The sequence below is a fragment of the Pleurodeles waltl genome, chromosome 5 (assembly GCF_031143425.1).
Source record: "Pleurodeles waltl isolate 20211129_DDA chromosome 5, aPleWal1.hap1.20221129, whole genome shotgun sequence".
NCBI lineage: Eukaryota > Metazoa > Chordata > Amphibia > Caudata > Salamandridae > Pleurodeles > Pleurodeles waltl.
This window is the reverse complement of record NC_090444.1, coordinates 1294544517-1294568377: the sequence shown is the minus strand read 5'-3', so window position 1 is coordinate 1294568377 and position 23861 is coordinate 1294544517. Positions and strand designations below refer to the sequence as shown.

Genomic DNA, 23861 nt, shown 5'->3' with positions numbered 1-23861 from the left:
TTTTTGGATGATTTAAGAACTTAAGCCAAGCATTCTAACAAAATGTTCTGTATTTTTTTGCAAGGGTGGCATACTGGAAGACCAACTACGAATGCATCTTCTCTGCTGCTTGAATCTGTGCGGGATCTGGGAACCAAACCCATGTATTGTGACCATCCCTTGGGAATATTACAGCAAGAATCTGGTAATTCTTTTGCATACATTTGTAATTGCAAAGAGTTGAAGATGCTTGCCTAAAACATTATGGCTTCTTTTCAGTTTGTTAAATAATTTAGCCCTTATTCATTGCAGCCTGTTTGTTTACTGTCTGCAATTTCACCATCAAGACCCACATTTGTAGGAAACATAATAACAGCTTATAGTAATTTAGAGAGAGAAACTGCCTGGTTGAAAGGGTTCTCTGATGAACCAGAAGAAGCAGAATGCAGTCTAATGTGCATATTGTCACTGCACCCCTCATGGCAGAGCCTCTACTTCCACAGCACAGTCTCGCCATGTAGCGGTTTGGGCAAGGACGTTGATTGCTGCGTAGTGGCTGCTTTATCCTTTTCACCTACTTCTGAAACTTTGATTCATGGACCTCTGCAGACCTGCCTACAAAATTCGGCTGATATTCCTTAATTAGTCTCATTCACATACTGAAGCAAGCATTAGCACAGCCATAAGGACTTCCGTTTGGCACTTGTTGTCTCTTCCAATTCCTTTTGGCAATGCTGTTCAGTGTCGGGGAAAGTGGAGGAGAGCAAGAATGCAGAGGGAAAGCATGAACAAGTGAGAGCAACACAAGTGGGAAAGAAACAAATGAGTGTGAGAGCAACCAGGGGAAGAAGAAAGTGAAGGAGAGAGGAACACAGCTCAGTGGGTCGTGAAGTAAATTAGAGAGAGCAACATATGTGTGAGACAGCAACAAGGGATGTGAGGGGTTCTGGCTTTTGAGGGGGAAATCATATGGTGGAGAGAACTGGAAAACACCTGTACTCTCATGAAGTGCTTAACGAAAAACTGAAAAAAGTTCCCTAAAATAGAGCAGTAAAAAGATACAAGTCAGCCAATCAAAGAAACAGCATAGGGGGTTATACTCCAAGGGAAGGCCACAGACAAGACGAAGTAGCTGGCACAAGCAAAGCCATCAAACAAGAAGCAAGCAAATGAGTGACAATAAAGCCCACTAATGGTAAGTAAAAGATGGGCTTTAGGCCCCTGTAAGTTGTTGGTAAGTCCACAATAGGCCTTTCACAACCAGTCAACCTGCACTGTTATGTATGCAAGACCTGTCTAGTAGGATTCTGTAACTCTTTAATTCTAACATTAGTAGCTAACATGCCAATGTGTCCTCGGATGTAAACCTAGTAGTAGACAATATACAACAACCTTAGCTAAATGATTGACACTCTTATTAAAATGTCAACATCCATAGATATAAGACTGAGAAGAATCCTGGTGGAATATCACAAGTATCTCGTTACGAGCCTTTCACTATTCTAACATGAGATGTATATCCAAGCACTTGGCCATACAAATGGAAAGAGGGCCAGTGTGAAGCTGTAGGTCATTACCTTTAAAATAGTATTAAGTCTTGCAGAAGCTTCGGGCTGTAGAATGCTATTCACCTTGGAAGCTTTGCTGGAGCATAGACTATTTCATGTATGCTAAGAATACCAAGGCTTATTTCTTGATCCGTTGAAGACATCCTTCTGTTTGAGGGATAGCCAACTCTGGATGTAAAGCAACCAAAACTAGGAAGCACCTAATTTCCTTCCATGTACTGGTTTAAAACCTAGGACATGAACTACATTACCTACATGTAGCTCGGTTTTTTTTCTGCCTGCACTAGTCTTTGCCAATGCCTGTGTAATTTTCACAGCCTGTGCCAGATCCTTCTTCCATATCCTTGTTGATGTTGTCCACACTGACCACAATGCCACAGCCACTTGGCTACAAACAAATTCATCCTGATGCTTGCCCCATGACTCCGATTGAGATGTGAAGCACACTGCCACTATAAGAAGCAAACGTATAGGGCGGAACAACCATTCATGACCATTTTTGCAGTGATCCAAATCTTCTTTTTGACTCTTAAAGGACAGCTAGAGATAGCAGGCCTTCACCTTTTTTTTGTTACCGGAGGATACAAATGTTTATCAGGAGCTAGGTGATGCCAGTGGTATAGATCCAGCTTTGAGAAGAACGATAGCCAGGTGATATCCTGGAGACCTTGCCTTCCTCTCTATTCACACCTCATTGGAAAGCCTAGTTATTCAAGTCTATTGCATCCCTAAATTACCTTCCCTTGATGCTTTCCCTGCAGCTCAAGCAGATAGAGAATCAAGAAGCTGGAGGCTGAGAACAAGAATTGTTTTTGATAGGCAGTCTGACTTCAGAGTTCTTTAATGTCACGGTCTCTTGGGCTGATATACCTCTATCTTTGGGTTGTAGCATCTCTGGTGAACACACATTTACCAGATCACCTACAGGGCCCAAGAGATGACCAAGCGTCACCCTTTCAGAATATACTATCTATCCTCGACTCAATAGACTATGTAGCCAAGGACATGGGCTCTTTGGTAACCCTCAGATGTCATGTTTGGCTCTGAACGTCTGGGTTTTCTTCTGTGGTACAGTCCACCCTCATGGAGCTGCTGTTCAATGGCATCAAGCTGTGTGAGGATAAGGCAGATTCCCTATTGGAGTGGATCCGAATAAGCAGAGCAACTGCACAGACCCTTGGCTGTCATTCTATCAAGGTGGTGTACTCTGGCAGGCGGAATATGTTTGTCGCTTTTTGTACTCCGAGCAAAGTGGATCCCCTAAAGGACCGTTTGTTAGATATATTGAGTTTTGCATTCTCCCTTGCTTGCAGAGTGACTGTACTGTGGGGACTGCCAAGAGGTACCTAGCGGCCTTGCAGGTCTTCTAGGCCAACCATTCCTGCATAAGTCGCCCTTTATTTTCACAAAGGAGCTTGACAAGTGTGTTTCCCCTTTGTTATGCTGCAGTGGAATTTTAATCTGGTCTAACATTGGTGGCTATGTTCCCCTCATTCCCAGAACAGGGAATAAATATGGGAGTTCTGCAGGAACTCCTTAAATCCCTGCCTGAAACATCTGGAGAAGGACTGCCCTGCTGGACCCTTGGACTGCACCACAGAAGGCTTGCACTCAGAAGGACAGCACTGGCTCCAAATACGAAAGGACTGTGTCTGTCTTGAAGGATAAGGGGTGGACTCCATCTGCAACAACAGGCAGAAAAGTACTGGAAGAAATCACCTGCAATATCCACTGACAAGCTTCACCTAGATTTTCTTGGACTAACCAGGTGCATTGTGGGAGATTGAGTCCCAAACCCCAAGAGACAAATCAGAGCTTCTGAACTCTTGGCTGGTGCTGCTGGACACTTTCTGGCCCTCAGGAAACCTTTCAGAAAAAAATCTGAAAGTTTGGTAACGTTTTGCAAAAAGTTAGTGAAAAGCACCAAAAGAAGACTGACTCTACCTCGAGTCAAGACGCTGCAGTCAAACTGCGAGTCTGTCTGACTGCACTAATTTGCCCTGCTGAAAGCCCCGGAGCTCCCCATCGTTGATGCTGAGGACAAAGACCTCCAGAAACTCATGAGGCATTGCGCTGAAGCAGGCTGCCGTCATCGAAGCAAGCTCTGGGTTTAAGGACCTGATCACTCCAGGTCGAGAGTAAAAGCTCCAAAAAAGTGACTAAGTGCGAAGGCAAAATCTTGACTGCTCCAGCACGACCAGATAGCTGGGGTTAGTGCTTTTATGGTGCTAGAATGCACATTCTTTATTTAATCTTTGAAAAGTCATATCTCTTGTTCCCTACATATCGTTATGTAGGAAGTTGGCTCTGTATGTGCTATTTCAAAGTAAGGAATAGCATGCACAGAGTCCAAGGGTTCCCCTTAGAGGTAAAATAGTGGTAAAAAGAGATAATACTAATGCTCTATTTTGTGGTAGTGTGGTTGAGCAGTAGGCTTATCCAAGGAGTAGTGTTAAGCATTTGTTGTACATACACACAGACAATAAATGAGGTACACACACTCAGAGACAAATCCAGCCAATAGGTTTTGTTATAGAAAAATATCTTTTCTTAGTTTATTTTAAGAACCACAGGTTCAAATTTTACATGTAATAGCTCTTTTGAAAGGTATTGCATGTAAGTACTCTAGGAACTTTGAATCATTACTTTAGCATGTATACTTTTTGCATAAAACACAATAAGCTGTTTTAAAAGTGGACATTTAGTGCAATTTTCACAGTTCCTGGGGGAGGTAAGTTATTGTTAGTTTCAACAGGTAAGTAAGTCACTTACAGGTTTTCAGTTTTTGGTCCAAGGTAGCCCACCGTTGGGGGTTCAGAGCAACCCCAAAGTTATCACACCAGCAGCTCAGGGCCGGTCAGGTGCAAAGGTCAAAGAGGTGCCCAAAACACATAGGCTATAATGGAGAGAAGGGGGTGCCCTGGTTCCAGTCTGCCAGCAGGTAAGTACCCGCGTCTTCGGAGGGCAGACCAGGGGGGGACACAAAGTAGCACAGAAAGTACACCCTCAGCAGCGCGGGGGCGGCCGGGTGCAGTGTGCAAACACGCGTCGGGTTTCCTTCAGGTTTCAATGGGAGACCAAGGGGTCTCTTCAGCGATGCAGGCAAGGGGGGGGCTCCTCGGGGTAGCCACCACCTGGGCAAGGGAGAGGGCCTCCTGGGGGTCACTCCTGCACAGAAGTTCTGTTTCTTTAGGGGCTGGGGGCTGCGGGTGCAGGGTCTTTTCCAGCCGTCGGGAAATGGAGTTCAGACAGTCGCGGTCAGGGGGAGCCTGGGGATTCCCTCTGCAGGCGTCGCTGTGGGGGCTCAGGGGGGACAACTTTGGTTACTCACAGTCGTAGAGTCGCCGGAGGGTCCTCCCTGAGTTGGTTGTTCTCCACCAGTCGAGTCGGGGTCGCCGGGTGCAGTGTTGCAAGTCTCACGCTTCTTGCGGGGAGTTGCAGGGGTCTTTAAATCTGCTCCTTGTAACAAAGTTGCAGTTCTTTTGGAGCAGTGCCGCTGTCCTCTGGAGTTTCTTGTCTTCTTCGAAGCGGGGCAGTCCTCAGAGGATTCAGAGGTCGCTGGTCCCATGGAAAGCGTCGCTGGAGCAGGGTTCTTTGGAAGGCAGGAGACAGGCCGGTGAGTTCTGGGGCCAAGGCAGTTGGTGTCTTCTGGTCTTCCTCTGCAGGGGTTTTCAGCTTTGCAGTCCTTCTTCTTGTAGTTGCAGGAATCTAGTTTCTAGGTTCAGGGAGAGCCCTTAAATACTAAATTTAAGGGCGTGTTTAGGTCTGGGGGGTTAGTAGCCAATGGCTACTAGCCCTGAGGGTGGGTACACCCTCTTTGTGCCTCCTCCCAAGGGGAGGGGGTCACATCCCTAATCCTATTGGGGGAATTCTCCATCTGCAAGATGGAGGATTTCTAAAAGTTAGTCACCTCAGCTCAGGACACCTTAGGGGCTGTCCTGACTGGCCAGTGACTCCTCCTTGTTATTCTCATTATTTTCTCCGGCCTTGCCGCCAAAAGTGGGGGCCGGGGCCGGAGGGGGCGGGCAACTCCACTAGCTGGAGTGTCCTGCGGTGCTGTGACAAAGGGGTGAGCCTTTGAGGCTCACCGCCAGGTGTTACAGCTCCTGCCTGGGGGAGGTGTTAGCAACTCCACCCAGTGCAGGCTTTGTTACTGGCCTCAGAGTGACAAAGGCACTCTCCCCATGGGGCCAGCAACATGTCTCTAGTGTGGCAGGCTGCTGGAACCAGTCAGCCTACACAGATAGTCGGTTAAGTCTCAGGGGGGCACCTCTAAGGTGCCCTCTGTGGTGTATCTTACAATAAAATGTACACTGGCATCAGTGTGCATTTATTGTGCTGAGAAGTTTGATACCAAACTTCCCAGTTTTCAGTGTAGCCATTATGGTGCTGTGGAGTTCGTGTAAAACAGACTCCCAGACCATATACTCTTATGGCTACCCTGCACTTACAATGTCTAAGGTTTTGCTTAGACACTGTAGGGGCACAGTGCTCATGCACTGGTACCCTCACCTATGGTATAGTGCACCCTGCCTTAGGGCTGTAAGGCCTGCTAGAGGGGTGTCTTACCTATACTGCATAGGCAGTGAGAGGCTGGCATGGCACCCTGAGGGGAGTGCCATGTCGACTTACTCATTTTGTTCTCACTAGCACACACAAGCTGGTAAGCAGTGTGTCTGTGCTGAGTGAGGGGTCTCTAGGGTGGCATAATACATGCTGCAGCCCTTAGAGACCTTCCCTGGCATCAGGGCCCTTGGTACCAGGGGTACCAGTTACAAGGGACTTATCTGGATGCCAGGGTGTGCCAATTGTGGAATCAAAAGTACAGGTTAGGGAAAGAACACTGGTGCTGGGGCCTGGTTAGCAGGCCTCAGCACACTTTCAATTCAAAACATAGCATCAGCAAAGGCAAAAAGTCAGGGGGTAACCATGCCAAGGAGGCATTTCCTTACAGTATCATTTTTAAGATAAACATATTCTCTATTTTTATAAATTGGTGTTCAATTGTTATTGTGTTGAGTCTTATTACTTATTTACTGTTTTGGTGATATTGAACGGTATACAGTTGCCTGTCTCCCAATTTAAGCATGGCTGCTTGTTGCCAGGCTACCCAGGGATGAGCAAGGATTAATTTATTGAGATTTGACTAAACCTTATTAGTGCTTGCGGTATTATTACTAGCTGAAGGTGCGTTCCTCCACCTACTAATTATCCACTTTCCTACATTGATGAGACACCTAGGCTTTCCACGCCATAGTATATGAGGATGATATTCAACAAATCGGGAAGCCATCATTTGGTCTACGATTAACCTACCAGTATTTAGTATCTGTATGTGATAGTCTTGACTACTTCAAGCAAGGTATTTATGTATCTCCAGTTTGTAAATCTGCAAAGTCATCCTCCTTTTTGCATTGTCATGTTTTGAGAAATCTTTTTTTGCTTTGTATGCTGTGCTTTATCATGCCCTATACATAGTATTTGGGCCGGCACCTATTTTTAATAAAAGGTGTCTTTAGCAGGATCGTCCTCTGACTTCATCAGGAAACCCTAAATTCCCATACCTTGCTGTCTTCTTTAGATTATTGTTTCAGTTATTGAATTCAGTTCACAGTTATGCAGCAAGAGAGGAAGACCCAGAGTATGTGAACAACCTTGGAAAACCAACACTACATTGGTTATCTGGGATAGTGGAGACATTGGCTTGGAAACTGAATGTTGGCGCAAGCCAATTTCTCTGTGAGATAAACATTGCTGTCTTCGGAAGGGAATTTAACATTAATGAAAGATGTACTCATTGTACTGTGACCAGTCCCAAAGTTCATTTAAAAAGGCAGGAATGTTTTCCTTATGGAGAAATTCTCTTGGATCCATGGACATTCAGTTTGCAAGAAATCATCCACTGGAACATCATACTGAAGCTTGTGGGCGAATCCAGACAAACATTCATCATCTTTGAAAGTAGAAAGCTTGTGCCGAAAATGGAAGCGTCAAGCTGAATCTTCAGCTTTCAGGAGACTTTCATTGTGATAAGCTCTTTGTTCTAAACAGTTAGGAACAAGAGTTTCAACCAACTCCATAAATGGAGGACCAACAGTTTTTAGCCTCAAAATAGAGGTTCTTTTGTACTAGTTTGTGGGCTGGTGAGTGCTTACAAGATGGGAACGTTCACTTGTTGTTTTTGCCGTTGACAGTGTCTGCATGCGTTGGCTTGTCGGCAGTGTGCTTTATGGCTTGTGTAATGATATTTCTGTTGGAGTGCAAATCTCAGAAGATTGATATCAGTAGGTTTATTTGTAATAGTTCAACCTTTTGGCGTTTCAGTATTTCCCTCTCCAGCCTGTCCTTCTGCAGCAAGTAGAAAAAAATATTGATCCTGCTTTTGGGGCTGCTGTTGTATGTCGCTTTTACACCGGATAACAGATGTTCAGCAGCAGCTGCAGTTAGGTGTGTGCTATTTGGGGTGGAGAATAGACGGTCTTGAATGGCACAGCACACAATGTGCTTCTTCCTTGCTGTGATGTAAAGGAAGAATAGACAGCCAGCTCTTTGGTTCGGGCTGGTGTTTATATGTGTGGAACGATGTACATTGCTTCACTTTTGAAGGGTGGTATGTGTGAGGCATCTCATTTGTCCTTCCAGTGTTTTTGTGCAAAATGTCATGGGAATTATATTAGTGTATGTGTTGTCATACTCTGACGGGAGCTCCCTGCTTCTGATGTATACTTAAATCTACAGATTCCTTACCTTATGAATATCCCCAGGTGCCAGATGGGGTGTTTGGGAAATGTCCTCAATCTTTAGCTCTCCAGCATTACCAGATGGTGCTGTGCAACTCCCTTCCTGGTTCTGCCTGTCCAAGTGATAACACTGGCCTGTATGGCACTATATGGCACCATCTACTGCACTGGCACTGGCACCAGTTTCTTCTGTACTTAGACTCTGGTATGAGCTGCATCTTTGGTGTTCACTGAATGCCTCTCTGATTTAAATGGCATTTTCTTCAGCTGATTAGGTCACATAAGCTTGTGGGGTTAAAGCTCTCAACAGTGTTAAAAGAAAATGTATCTATCAGATGCCTTGATTACCTGCACGTGGTGTTGGATGCCTGACCATGATCCTTAGGGTTGTGCGTCCTGTACCTCCATGCATCTGGAAACCATCTGTTGCTGGCTTGAGCACTTAATGACTCCTCCAAATAGACCCACTACTTTTCTGCAAGTCTCCTGAGAGGGAGTGATCTTTCACGGTGTCCTGCAAAAAAGTAAAGACCCACCAATGGAAGGAGAAGTCTCTTTATTCCCAGAGGAAAGGGTCCTGCTCCCGAGGCCAATTAGTGCGTCTGTGGTGTTGTTCCATGATGCCCAACCCTTTCCTTCTCGGTGCAGGTCCCAGTCCTTAAGAAACTTATTCCACCTCTGTCTCCTGAGCCATGTCGAGTTGAGGCCTTTTCAGCATATCTTCAGGGCTCTCCTTCCTTTATGCCACTTCTAGTTCCGAAGTGTGAGTCAGAACTTCTTAGTTCAGTGATGCCAATGGGACAGTTCCTGCCTCCGCTGAACCTCTTCCACTGTTTAAGAAAGCGTTTCTATAATGTGCTAGTTGTCTGGGAGAAATACTTTTTGTGCCCCGTGCCTGACACCCCCGCTGACAACTGACTGGTTACGTGATATGACAGTGGGCTGATGCAGAAGAGGCCCACATGAAAAGAGTCTGACAAGATGTTAAGCTAGCAGACTATCTGCTCGAATGGGGGGGGCCATGATCTAGCTAGTGACAGAGACCGAAATGGGGATTCCACAGCAGCATAGCATTGTTGATTGCGGTTACTATGTGATATTGGTGTCCTTTAAACAATGACATACAATGAACCAAGCATGGGAAGGGCTTCTTGTTGCTATTTTATTGGCTAGCAGGCAATGATCTGTTTCAAGTGGACCATGCAGCATTTGGAATTCCACAGGCCACTTGCAGTACTGCTCGATAATGCTTAACCCTGGCTAAAAGATAGATAATGCTTTCCTAAGATGTGGAATTGTATGATGTTGAAATGCCAATAAACACATTAAAATAATGTAGAAAAATTACTCATACTGAATGGCTTATCAAACCCTGAGATATATAAAAATCTCTAGTGGAGAGGTATCTTGAATCATTTTAAATCATTTAGGTGTTCTAAACATAACCTTGACAAAGAGGTGACCATTAGTGATGAGAGATCAATTATTGAGCACATTTTGAAAACTTGTTTGTGCTTGTTTGTGGCAGCCTAAGGTTGTTCAGTAGGTCAATCACGGGGAGCATACTTCAAACCTAACAATCCCGCAGATCTTGGACCACGTCCAGGATGCACATTGGGCACATTTGGTTTGACAGATTTGGGTGATCGCTTGACCGGTAGTCTTTCCAGTGGACTAGATTATGTTTAGTCCGTTTTGAGGAGTATGTGTCGAAGATGATGTTTTGGATGGAATCAAGATCTTGCAAACTGAGCTTGCATTCCAAAATAATAGTCTTGAGGTCCAGGATCTTAACAATCTCCTTCTGCAGGAGCTAGATAGAGTATTTCACCGTACCTTGGGATCGTCATTCACCCTAACCACCTCATATAATTGTCCAAAACCCCTACAAGAAAGACCTTCGAGTGGGGATATTAGTGAATACATACCACTAACTAATAAGTACGATTTGTTCAGCTGAAGACCGGGGTAAAGTAATCCAGTCTTCAATTTGGGAGGATAATTGATTGAGTGCTGGGCCATAATTGTCTTGCAGTATTGTCTTTCTCCCTGTGGATACGAATACCGAAGTGTGGACCGAGTCCTCGAGCCATCTAAGAGAAATAACAGAATTGAACATTGAGAATTAGATGTGACCGGGAGAATTTCTGACTTTTCCAATTTCATTTGGATGCCTGAATACCTTCCGAACTTGATGACCTCCCTGAGCAGCACTGAAAAGTTAGAATCTAGATTTTTCATGAGCATGTAATGTTGTCTTGATATGATGAAATTATAAACTTTATACTAGCAAAGATGGTGTCTCTGTAAGGGCAATGCTCAAGAAGCCAACAAAAAAGTTGGAAGTTTCATGGCTGTACTGAAGAGTAGAGGTAAAGGTTCGACTCAGCCGCTTACCTCTGCCAAGCTGAAAGCCAGTTCACAGGCAACCATTTACCCTTGTCCTACCCATAGGTTCAGAGTAAAAAATCTTAACGAGGAGGTTTAAGATTTGGCAATTTTTTAAAAGGAATGTCCACTCAAGGGCGTCAAAGGCCTTTTTGGCATTCAGTAGGATCAAGACTGCTTCCACCCGATGTCTGGTCTGGTACACATATAGAACAGACGTCATACATGAAGAACACATGAAGATTATACATTATGGACCACCCAGCGTCGTATCCCGCCTGGTCTGGCATAACCAGTTAATTCACTAAGAGCTGACGTCTGACAGCCAATTCTTCCTCAATAAGTTTATTTTTTTAAGGTGGGGGGGGGTGGACGACAGGATAAGTATGCCGTTGCATCTTTATTGGGTTTCAGAAATAGGGTGGTAACCGTTTCCCTGTTAGAGGGGGGTAGTATACAATTTTTAAAAGGCTCTTTATATAGAGAAAATGTGGAGCCAGCACATTTTTGTTTTTTAAGACTGAATTGTTAGGCTATCCAAGACAGGTGTAATGCTGTTTGCAAAGCTATCAACTGCAGTTTTTATTTCTGTGCCATTTAAGGGTTCTGGAATGAGATTCCTTAGAGATCATTTATCCAAGATAGAGTGATGTGGTCCAGATAAGAGGTCTCTGGAGAATTGAGTGTACCCTCATGCTGGTAAGAGGTGGGAATAACCAGAAACACAGGTTCAAAAATTTCCCACTTTTAGTAGCTAGATATCCATCAAATCCACTGCGTGAGGAGACAGTGGTAAGAGCTACCTGTACATTGTGCTCTAGTGTGCCTACCCAAAGATTTCCTGCTTTGGTTTGCTGCTAAGTAGCAGAAGTTCTGTTTTGTCTGCCAGTGGCCTATATAAATCAAAAAAAGATAGTGCAGGCTTACTTGCCTGCTGTTGAAGCAATATAACCAGGTTATATTCTATGATACCCCTTAAAAGCACAGGCCCGACCTCTCCTAAGTGTTATTGGTGATTAGTAAGCCTGCACTACCTTGTTTTGATTCATTGTTTATCCTGCATTGTCTTAGGAGACTGACTAATAGGACCAGGGTAACAGAATACAGAGATGCACAGACAGGGGGATACTAATATCAGTCCTGGCAAAAGTACGGGCCTTAAGAGGTCAGTAACTGGGGCCTGAGACATGTTGACAAAGAGCAGGTTGCTAGGACATTACATCCCTATCAGGAAACCTGCATTACCTATTTTCTAACTATATCAGAGGCACCCAGCATTAAAGGGACACTGGGGTGCCCACTAGGTACTTTCATCTTACATTAATCAGACTCCCATGAGAGATAATATTTGAAGTGCTCCCTGGAACATGGTTGGCCTGTCCAGGTTTATAGGGACCAGAATGAGACATGATGATGAAGCATAACACCAATAGAGTGTGAGTGTCACAAAAACACTGATGGTGTCACATTTGAGGTTATTGAGTAAATCCTGACATTCATCCAGTAGTCAGGGTGCAGGTTACTTATGGATAGTGGTCTTGATAAGCCAACACAAGTCTGGTTTTCTAGGGGTCACTAAGACTGCAGGTGTTCCAGGACATTATATAGCTTGAATAGAGTTACTATGGGACATGCAAGGTGTTAGCTTAAGCTAAGCTAACCAACTATATATCTGTTACACCATAGAGTAAAAGAGAAAGGGTATGTAAGACATCTGGTATTTCTGAACATGTTGGATTTTAACCCTTCCACCAATTCCCCTTCCACCATACACTGACATCCTCAACAGTCCGGGAGCAATACCTTTCCACGTTCAACAATAAACTGTTTAAACATCTTTTTTAGTGATACACACCGAGGCATAATAAGATTCTAACTTCATGAACCCACCTGTTCAGCTATGGACACGAAGCTAGTATTATGTCTGAAAAAACTGATGTGCTCCAACACCAGGTGGTGCTTGAGGCTCACACACAAGGTAAACAGTAAAATCAGTAATGCTTATGTGATGGGGTCTGAATATGTATAACAATAATGGGAAGAGACACCAAATTATTCAACAGGTCTATTGGCCTAACTTGACAGATGGCTGATAAAGCTCACATTGCCAATATGACCAGTATAGTTGAAGTTGGCACTGGGACGTGTTTCAATTGAACGTCAGATGACCATTAGGGTCTCCTCCCAGCAGCACTCTTTACCACATATTTTTAATGAAAGAAGCCACGTTACCTGGGTTATTGAAGACATACTTCTTCCTTTCATAATATAGCCTAAGTTTTGCCTACTTAATAGACAATGCTTAAACCCTACGTTTCATGTCTGGGAAGGAGCCTCTTGTACTTCAACTGTGAATTCTGGGAAGGAAGGTTACTGTTTGAATAATCTAGTTTGCCTTTTTCACTTTCAAGACTTAGTGCAGTGTCTTGGTCTTAGTAGTTGGGTTTGGGGTCCAGGGGCCTGTCAACAGTGCACTTGCTCAATGACTCTTACCTCACAGAAGTCTGACCTGGCAAAGAATTCAGATAAGATTTTCTATGAACTGTTATGATTTCCCATGACTGTGGACTCTAGCCGACCAAAGAAATGTGTATTGTATCTGGAGCAAGATTTCAGCTCTTGACCTTTATTAGGGGTCTGACCTTTTTCATCTGATACTACTTTGAATAGTATCGGTTTCATGTCATGTTCTCGTTTTTCAGCTGTAGATACATGCCTTGGGCTCAAGAGCCTCCGTCATCCTGGAGGTCTTCTTATGTTGAAACACAATCTTTTCTTGTTTCTGGTCTGCTTTTCCCATTATGCAGCATGTGCTCCTCAGTAGCATACATCAAATCCAGGAGCGTTGATTGATGGGATGTGCAGTGGGGCACCTCATTCCGACTCAAAAGATGTCATTCATTGACACAGTCCTGGACAAAACCTGCATGAAGGTTTTTCCTCTTCCTCATAAGACCTCAGGCATTCAGGGTGTGAGCCCAGTGTTTCAGGCTTGGACTTCAGTTCTGGTTCTAAGGCCTCTTTGCCTGTTGGACTTGATGGCCTTGTTGGTGCTGTGTGGTAAATGGTAGGTAAGGCTACTTCAGTGTTGCCTGAGGGTACAGTGGCCTCAGCATTAGAGGAGTCTTTCTGCTCAGGTGAAGATCTACAACTCTGTTCTCCCCGACCACATGGTCCGGGCCTTCATCCCCATTCTCAAACTCTTCGGTTGCTTGAGTGGTGCCATTTAGACGAGTTAACTTTTCCCTACTGGTAGTATATCTTTTCTTGGCCGCTTGGAAACTGACTATTTGCAACAAGTTTGTTTCCTGATTCCAGGCTGCTAGGCTGCATCATTTTGGGGCTTGCCTGTCTATTTTCTTGCGCTTTGCACTTTCCCTTGTCCAGCAAGTATTAGCGATGTCTATTGTCAAAACCTTTTTGTTTGCACTTTCTGTATTTCGGTATCTTCTGACCAACTTTATTTGCTCAGATCACCTGTAGTGATGTGAGGAGGTTTATTGTATCTATTTTTGCCCCCATCCTTTGTTGTTCCACAGTGGGACTTTTACTTGGTGCTGACTTTTCTCATGCCTTCACCATTTGAACTGAAGCACAGTTGCTTACGTTGCCCTCTGACACCCGAGACTGTCTTCTTGGTGGTGGTTACTTTGCACACAGTGCCAGAGTTGCAGGCTTTGTCGGTCTGTTCACGGTTTACAGTCTTCTATCCAGACTAACTGGTTGTCAGCACTTTTCCATCTTTTCTACAAAAGGTGGTATGTACCTTTCAACTGAACCAGCCTATCATTCTTTCATCTTTCTTTCCCCCATTCATATGGTCAAGCTATAGGAACACTATACTTATTGGACTCTAGGCGAGCTATTTCATAGTACGTTGATCAGACAAGGTCAGAGTGGGTGGATAGTCAGCTTTTTGTAGTTTCCAAGGGTGCCATAATGGTCAACTTTTCATAGGCTTCACCGGTGCAATGAAAGGCAAAACCTTATTTTTAAAATATTTTTTTATTGCATTATAAACACTGCAGTACACTACAAAGCCAAGGGGGGATCAAAGTCCCGACGTTTATAAACAGTTGTACATCAAAGAATAGGAAAGAACAGACGAAATAATAGGATAATGACCATTGTACTACGAGAACATGATATACTGAAATACTGTTCAAGTCGGATGTGCAGTGGGAGAAGGGGGATAAAAGAAATATAGATAGGGGTTAGAAAGAGGAAGTAAACAAATAGGCGGACAAGCAAAGTTTCGTATTGACGGTCACTCAGGGCGTGAACAAAACAGGATAAGGAAAGGAGACAAATGGACGAGCTAGTCGTGCAGCAGGGATTGGAGGGCAAAAGCGCCTGGTTTCCCAGGGGCACAAAATAGGTTTATCGCTGTGCCGATAATTGAAATCGGGACAGGTCAGGGAGCACCAGTGCCACGGGGCCCTCAACCTGACATCTTAACCTTATGGGTTGTGACGCGTATATATATTAATATACTCTAGGGTTGTAGATTGTCAGGGGAACAGCATGGTGAAAATAATAGGATACGGGTCTCCTTTTGCCGCTTGGCTAGTTCAGGCTGGTGCCATGTATTCTACTCATGGCCCATGTTGAGGGATCTACGAAAAAGGTCACCTGAGGATGATGGGAAGAATCAATCAATATGTAGCCTCTAGTGAGGTTAAGAAAGAGAAAGGAAAAAAGAGGGAATCGGAATAGAGGAGAAAAGAAAAGAGAGGAATAAGAAGAATAATAAGGAGGAGAGAGAAAAAGAATAATAGACAGAGGAGGAAGTACCTGAGTAAATACTTGGGCTCGGTCCTGTAGGTTATAGATAATTCTTTCATGTGTGGCCGTACGGGTTATGGCTACGATCCACTCCTCCGGGGCTTGTGGGGCCTCTGACTGCCAATGTCGGAGTATGCATATTTTTGCAGTTGCTAGTGCAGTGTGTAGCAATCTTTTGTGCGGTCTAGAGAGGACTGGTAGGGAGGTCATATCATGCAAGAGTATGAGAGAAGGGGAGAGTGGCAACGGGAGCAGCATAGATTCGGCTAGAGTGGAGCTCACAACGTCCCAGAGTGGTCGAACTGTGGGACAGTCGGTCAAAATGTGCTTTAGATCACAGGATGTCTCTGGGCATCTCCAGCACTTCGCATGTGGGAGGAGCCCTGTCCTGTGTAGTTTCACTGGGGACCAGTGCCAGTCGTGTAGGACCTTAAAGAGACAGAACTTTAAGCGTGCCTCCCGCGTACCTCTGTCCAAGGCTTCCAGTGTGTCTTCCCAGTCGGCTGTTTCTAGGACTACCTGCAGTCAGGTTTGCCATTGTAAACGTAGCTTATCCGCTAGGGGCTAGGAATAAAGTTGTCGGGTGATTAGGTCATAGAGGCCTGCCATTACTCCCTTATGTTGCCCCCATTGTTGCAAATAAACCACTACGGGGGAGGACTGGGACCCCCGTAGAACAATGTCACCTCCCAAGGAGATACAGTGTTTAAGTTGCAGATATCTCCATTCCTGGCTTGGCTGGAGACCGAACTCTTCCCGCAGCCTGGGGAAGGGTTTGAGCACGTCGTGTTCTAGGACCTGCGAGAGGGTAAGGATGCCAGCTCTCTTCCATTGTAGCCAGTTGAGTACCTCACTGCCTATCCGGAGGCCGCTGTTGCGCCACAAGGGAGCTTAGGCATGGATGAGGGGATGAACCCCAAGTAATCTGTGGACCCTTCGCCAGGCTGCCCTGGATGCTTTCAGAATAGGATTCATTGAGGTGACAGATGGAAGATCGTCACGGTAAGGTCCCCCGAGGCCCTCATTCGCAAACAACAGCTGTCTTTCCACTGTGGTCCATAGAAGCGGATCAGGTGCTTTTGACAATGTTTGGGACAGTTGTAAAGCTAGAGAGTAATGCTCCACCGAAGGGAGCCCCATGCCCCCGTGTGAACAGAGGGCTAGGAGCTTGGCAGGTGATAGTCGCGGTCGCATTTGGCCCCATACTAATGATCTAATGAGTACATCAATGCCTCGTAGTGTGGAGAGGGGTACCTGTAAAGGGAGGAGTCCCAGGATGTAGGTGAAGCGGGGTACTGTAACCATCCTGACCGCCTGTACTCAGCCCCACATTGAGAGGCCCAATTGGGTCCATTTTGCAAAGTCCAGTTTCGTCCGCGCAATGAGGGGTTCGATATTGTCCACCACCATGTGTGCCAAGCCTGGGTTGACTAATACTCCCAAATATTTGAGGCGTTTCGGCGTCCAGCGGAATGGGTACCCTAGAAGTGCTGCCTTTGTGGTTACTCGTGAAAGGGGGAGTCGCTCTTGTCCCAATTAATGCGATAGCCAGAGAGGGTTGCGAATTCCTCGATGACCTCTAGCAAGGCTGGTATGGATCGTTCTAGGTCCGTGAGGGTTAGTAGGACGTCATCGCGTACAGGTAGATTTTGGACATCCCTCCTCCGGCTAACGGTAGGCCGGATAGAAGGGAAGAGGATCGAATAGCTACGGCCAAGGGCTCCATCGCTAGTAGGAACAAAAGGGGCGAGAGGGTACAGCCCTGTTGCGTGCCTCTACGGATAGAGAAAGGGTCAGAGAGGAAGCCTCCACAGTTGACTCTGGCCGCAGGCTGGTCATAAACAGCCGTACCATAGAGATAAATTTGTCTCCCAGGCCGAATCTCTCCATGGCCGCGAACAGGTAGGGCCATTCTATGCGTTCAAACGCCTTTTCAGCGTCTAGAGACAGGGCTAGCGCCATCTCCGGTGAGTCCCTTGCAGTCCATAGGGTATACGATAGGGTGCACAGGTGGTTCCTAGAGGTGCGGCCTGGTACAAATCCCACCTGTGTATGGTGAATTAAGGACGGTATTACTTTGCGCAGTCTGTTTGCCAAAACGCTTGCTAAAATTTTGATGTCTCCGTTTAGGAGAGAGATGGGTCGGTAGCTGCCACATAGTAGAGGGCCCCTCCTGGGTTTTGGTATAATGGCTATCGAGGCGTTATTGGATATGGCTCCCAGTACCTGGGTTTCCCAGGCTTCATTCAGGGCCTCGTGTATGATATCAATCGCTTCTTTCCCTACCCACTTGTAGCATTCCGCCGGGTATTCGCCCTCTCCGGGTGATTTTTGGTAGGGGAGGTCGGAGATGACTCTATCTAATTCCTGCCTGCTTATTTCCCCTTCCAGGAGACTGCGTCCCTCCTCTGATAAGGAGAGGAGAGCAAGGCCTTTTAAGAATGTGGCAGTCTGTGTCGGGCTAGCTGTTGTTTCCGGTGTATAGAGGCGTCTGTAAAACAGCGCAAATTAATTTGCAATAGCTTGCGGGTGTGTCAGTATTTCCCCAGAGGAGGATCGGATGGCCGGGATAGCCAAAGCGGCTGTTCTTTGACGAAGTTGGGCTGCCAGTAGTCGTCCGGCCTTCTCGCCTTGTTCGTAGTGTCTCCCTTGTAGCCTCTGCAGTGCATACTCAGCCTGGGTGGTATATAGCTCGTTGAGAGCCATTTGGGCGCGCTCTAGTTTTCGACGCCTTGAAAGGGAGGGGTGCGCTGTATATTGTCTAGTAAGTCGACGAATATCGAGTTCCAGTGCCACCTTTTGCTCTTTCCTTTCTTTATTCGCCAGTGCGGCATCTCGCATGAGCTAACCTCGTATCGAGGCCTTAGCTGCGGTCCACATGATTCGGCTTGAATTTACAGTGCCTAGGTTGTCCTGGGCGAAAGTGGTTGCATGGTCCTGCAATTGTAGCTTACACTGGGGGGATCGATAGCGATTAATTGGTAGCCTGCAGGGTTTGCGACCCGGGGATATTAGACCCAACTGGATAGCTACAAGAATGGGAGCATGGTCCGAAAGGCTTCCCTCTAGTATGCTATCGTCAACAGTATGGGCTACTAGATTGTCAGATAGAAGAAAGTAGTCAAGCCGGGATTGGGTACTGTGTACCGGTGAGAGAAAAGTAAATTCTCTCTCTGCCGGGTGAGTCAGTCTCCAGTGGTCCACCAAGCCATTGTCGGAGAGTATATCAGTGTGTAGGGCCCTGTCTGTGTTGTTACATGTGTCCAGGGGTCCCGTTCTGTCCAGTACCGCTATGTTCCAATCATCTCCTATTACATAGCGAGATGCTCCTATCTCGGTCAGGAGCCGATTGAGCTGTAGAAAGAAAAGACGTATGGGACCCGTTGGTGCGTAGACGGAGCCCACACATAGTGTAGAGTCTCCAATCTTCAGTTTGGCGAATACATAGCGGCCGTCGGGGTCGGTCCATGATTTGATGATCATGAAAGGGAGTGTTTTGCGCAGTAAGATCACCACCCCATATTTTCTTGGGGTGCTCTCTGTATTGGATAGAGGTGGGTTATAGCTAAACAAAATGGTACCCACCCAGTCCCGTTGTAGTTTGTCCGATTCAAGTCTGTCCAGGTGTGTTTTTTTGCAATAAGGCAATGTCAGCCTTTTTGGAGTTAAGATAGGATAAGACTTTTTTCGGTTTAATGTAATGGGTGAGGCCGTTTACATTCCATGAAACTATCCGTAGGGGTACTGTCGGTGCATCGCATCCCCCTCTCTTTTGTCGACCCACCCGGGGGTATGAGCGCGTGGGGTAGGGTGGCGGAGTAAGGGTAGGGGTCAGGGGGGATGGAGATAAGTGGGGACAGGGGTAGGAGTCTTTAGACGGAGAGAGAGGGTAGAGGGAAAAAGAAGGGGGGGAAGCAATAGGTGTGTAGGGTAGTAGGAAGAAAAAGAAAGAAAGAGATGTATCGGTGGAGATGGGGAACTTAATGGAGAACTAAGAAGATAAAGAAAGAGATCAGGACTGGGGTCCCGATATCCAAGGGCTTTAACCGGCGGGTCTAAAACCTAGGCCAAGTGAGCATCAACGTTCGGCCAGCGGGCCCCGTGCTGAGAGAGAGAGGCGGTGCGCATGGGGCGCCCAGGCCCCCCCTGCGCAGGTATCATCGCACGTATACGGATCTGGATCGTGCCCAGCAAGGGCTGGTGGCGCAAGAGAAAGAAAGAAAGAAAAGGGAAGGAGAGGAAAGGGAGAGTGGGAGAGGGAGATAGAGGAGAAGAAGAAGAAGAAGGGGAGAGGAGGGGGTGAGGGGGGAGGACTGTGTAGAGGGCGCACACTACTCCTTCAGCAGCCTAGATCTGGGGGTAGGGTAAGGTTGTGACGTTTGAAGTGTGCCGTGGGTTTCTCTCTTTCCCTCATCCTCCCCCGCTCCCCCCCGAAGTGTGATGGTGTTCCCTTGTGCCAAATAGGTATGTCTGTGGTCTGTTCCGCTCCCCCCCCATTACCCACGGTAGGTCCTCCAAGGCACTCACTTGAAGACCAGGGTTCTGAGTTCCCCCTCAAACCTAGCGCCCCGTCTTTAGCCAGGATAAACTAGCCGTAAGTGGGAGTAATATGCTGATAAAATGATAAGATGATTCCTGCAAGTCCTAGGAAGTGCACAAGACCGGTACTCTAAAGAGGATAAATGAGGTGGGGTAGGATTATCGTTTCTTAGTGAGAGCAGGGGGGGGAGTGGAGGGGGGCAGGAGAGGGGGGGAGAGAGGTTCTGGGCCTCCGAGTGGGGAGAGGGCGGGGAGGGGCATCCGGGGGCAAGTGGGAATAAGCAAAGGCATAGGCAACAATCAAGAACAATCCAAACAGTCAAAAACATTCGAAGTCTGTTAAAGGCACTGGTACTCAGCGTTAAAGTGTCTTAGCGATGTACATAGAACCGGTACTCATCTCTCCATCTGGCCATCTCCGCTGTAGGGCCTCTATGGCGCTTCTACAATAGCCCATGATTCACGACGGCAGAGACCCATAGGGGAGGATTGTGCCCGTTGTGCCTCAGGCGGAGGGCCCTGTGGGTTTCAAAGGGGAACAGGATGTTCGGTGGCATGTGTAGCTGCAGATACACATGTTGTGCATAGTCCGCCGTCTGGTGTTGGGTCGGAGTGTTACAAGTTGTTTTTCTTCGAAGACTCCTCCTCCTTTGTTCCATTGCGCATGGGCGTCGACTCCATGTTAGATTGATTTTTTTCTGCCATCGGGTTCGGACGTGTTCCTTTTCGCTCCGGGTTTCGGGACGGAAAGATAGTCATAACTTCGGAAAACTACGTCGGTATTGTTTTGTTCGGTATCGGGTTAGAATAGAATCGACACCGAATCGTGAAGAGCTCCGGTCGCCCTTCGGGGTAATTTCGATCCCCCGTCGGGGCCTGGTCGGCCCGACCGCGCGTAACATCGACACTGATGGAACGGACCCCGTTCCGATTCTGTCCTAAATGCCACAATAAATATCCCTATACAGACCAACATTTGGTCTGTAACTTGTGCCTGTCGCCCGAGCACAGGGAAGAGACGTGTGAGGCCTGTCGTGCGTTTCGGTCCCGAAAAACGCTCCGTGACCGGCGAGCCTGAAGATTGCAGATGGCGGCCACGCCAACAGGACAACGAGGGTTCGAGGAACAAGGAGAAGAAGAGGAAGCCTTCTCCATTCATGAATCGGACTCGGAAGAATTCGACGTCGAAGAAACCATGAGTAAGACGTCGAAGTATGCACCACACAAGAAAACAGACAAGGCCCAGGGGACGCCACTGCCAACAGTCCATGACTCAACCCATAAAGTAGGTGACCGTCCATCGGCACCGAAAAAGGCCGAACTGGTGCCGAGATCGTCCGACTCGGGTCGAGACACAGGCACGCAGCAATCTCGGGACCGAGACAGTGCTGCCGAAAAAGATCGACGTCGAGACAGCGGAACCGAAGCTGCTCGACGCAGAGACAGCGGCACCGAGGATGATCGACGCCGAGAAGGCTCGACTCCGAAAAAGAGGAAATTCTCCTCGGAGCCGAAAACAAGCAAAGACACAGTTTCGGTGCCAAAACGACCGGCAACCGAACCGACTGCCAGCTCATATACAGAGGAACAATCACTGTCCTCTCAAATGCGCAAACACAGATTTGAAGAAGAGTTACAGACCACTGATGTAGACCGCACACAAAAGCGGATCTTCATACAAAGTGGGACAGGGAAGATCAGCACTCTTCCCCCAATCAGGAGAAAAAGGAGACTCGAGTTCCAAACACAAGAACAAACACCACAAAAAAGGGTGAAGAAGGTAACTCCGCCACCCTCTCCTCCACCTGTAACTCACACATCACCGGCACAGACTCCTTCACATTCACCGGCTCATACCATCATGAGCCAAGACGACCAGGACGCTTGGGACCTATACGACGCCCCAGTATCAGACAATAGTCCTGAGTCGTACCATACCAAGCCCTCACCACCTGAGGACAGCACAGTGTATGCACAGGTGGTAGCTAGGGCAGCAGAATTCCATAACGTGTCGTTACACGCAGAACCTATCGAGGATGACTTCCTTTTTAACACCCTCTCCTCCACCCATAGCTCCTACCAAAGCCTACCTATGCTTCCAGGAATGCTAAGGCACGCAAAGCAGATCTTCAAAGAACCTGTCAAAAGTAGAGCGATTACTCCAAGGGTGGAGAAAAAATATAAAGCACCGCCCACGGACCCTGCTTTTATCACCTCACAACTACCACCAGATTCAGTCATGGTAGGGGCAGCTCGCAAGAGAGCCAACTCGCACACATCAGGCGATGCACCACCTCCAGATAAAGCGAGCCGCAAGTTCGACGCAGCTGGGAAAAGGGTCGCAGTACAAGCTGCAAACCAGTGGCGCATCGCGAACTCTCAGGCGCTCCTAGCGTGATATGATAGAGCCCATTGGGACGAGATGCAGCATCTCATCGAGCATCTACCCAAAGAATTTCAAAAACGGGCAAAACAAGTGGTTGAGGAGGGACAAAACATCTCCAATAACCAAATACGCTCCTCTATGGACGCAGCGGACACAGCGGCAAGAACAATAAATACCGCAGTAACCATAAGAAGGCACGCATGGTTGCGCACATCTGGCTTTAAACCGGAAATACAGCAAGCAGTGTTCAATATGCCGTTCAATGAACAAAAATTGTTTGGACCCGAAGTGGACACGGCAATTGAGAAATTGAAAAAGGACACGGACACAGCCAAGGCCATGGGCGCATTCTATTCCCCGCAGGGCAGAGGCACTTTCGGCACCTTCCGCAAAACAACCTTCAGAGGGGGGTTTCGGGGTCAAGCCACACAAGCCAGCACCTCACAATCAACACCGTCTACATACCAGGGACAGTACCAAAGGGGAGGCTTTCGGGGCCAGTACAGAGGAGGACAATTCCCTAGAAACCGGGGAAAATTTCAAAGTCCAAAAACCCCTCCAACCAAACAGTGACTCACAAGTCACTCAACCCCTTCACACAACACCAGTGGGGGGAAGACTAATTCAGTTTTACAAATCTTGGGAGGAGATAACAACAGACACTTGGGTCTTAGCAATTATCCGACATGGTTATTGCATAGAATTTCTCCAACTCCCTCCAGATGTCCCACCAAAAACACAGAATATGTCAAAACAACATCTAGACCTTCTAGAACTAGAAGGTCAAGCATTACTGCAAAAGGACGCAATATAATTGGTACCATGTACACAAAAAAACACGGGAGTTTACTCACTGTACTTTCTAATACCAAAAAAGGACAAAACACTGAGACCAATCTTAGATCTCAGAACACTAAACACCTACATCAAATCAGACCACTTTCACATGGTCACGCTACAAGACGTGTTACCACTGCTAAAGCAACAAGACTACATGACAACCTTAGATCTAAAGGACGCGTATTTCCACATACCGATACATCCCTCGCACAGGAAATACCTAAGGTTCGTATTCAAAGGAATACATTACCAATTCAAAGTGTTGCCGTTCGGTATCACAACCGCACCAAGAGTATTTACAAAATGCCTAGCAGTAGTAGCTGCACACATCAGAAGGCAGCATATACACGTATTCCCGTACCTAGACGATTGGCTAATCAAGACCAACTCCCTCACAAAGTGTTCACACCACACAGATTATGTCATACAAACCCTCTACAAACTCGGTTTCTCCATCAACTATACAAAATCTCACATTCTGCCGTGCAAAACACAGCAATACTTAGGAGCGACAATCAACACAACAAAGGGAATAGCCACTCCAAGTCCACAAAGGGTTCAAAATTTTCACAAGGTTATACAAGCCATGTATCCAACACAAAAGATACAGGCAAAGACGGTATTAAAACTCCTAGG

At 46.7% G+C, this 23861-nt stretch overlaps 1 protein-coding gene across 1 annotated transcript in view; it reads left to right on the top strand.

Annotated features, from left to right (window-relative positions):
• The window catches only part of MMS22L (MMS22 like, DNA repair protein), a 426716-nt gene that overhangs the window by 95560 nt on the left and 307295 nt on the right, over positions 1-23861 (top strand). The window contains exon 11 of the mRNA XM_069235533.1: positions 65-184. Coding sequence (XP_069091634.1) covers positions 65-184 — 120 coding nt within the window. The remainder of the gene's footprint in view (positions 1-64; positions 185-23861) is intronic.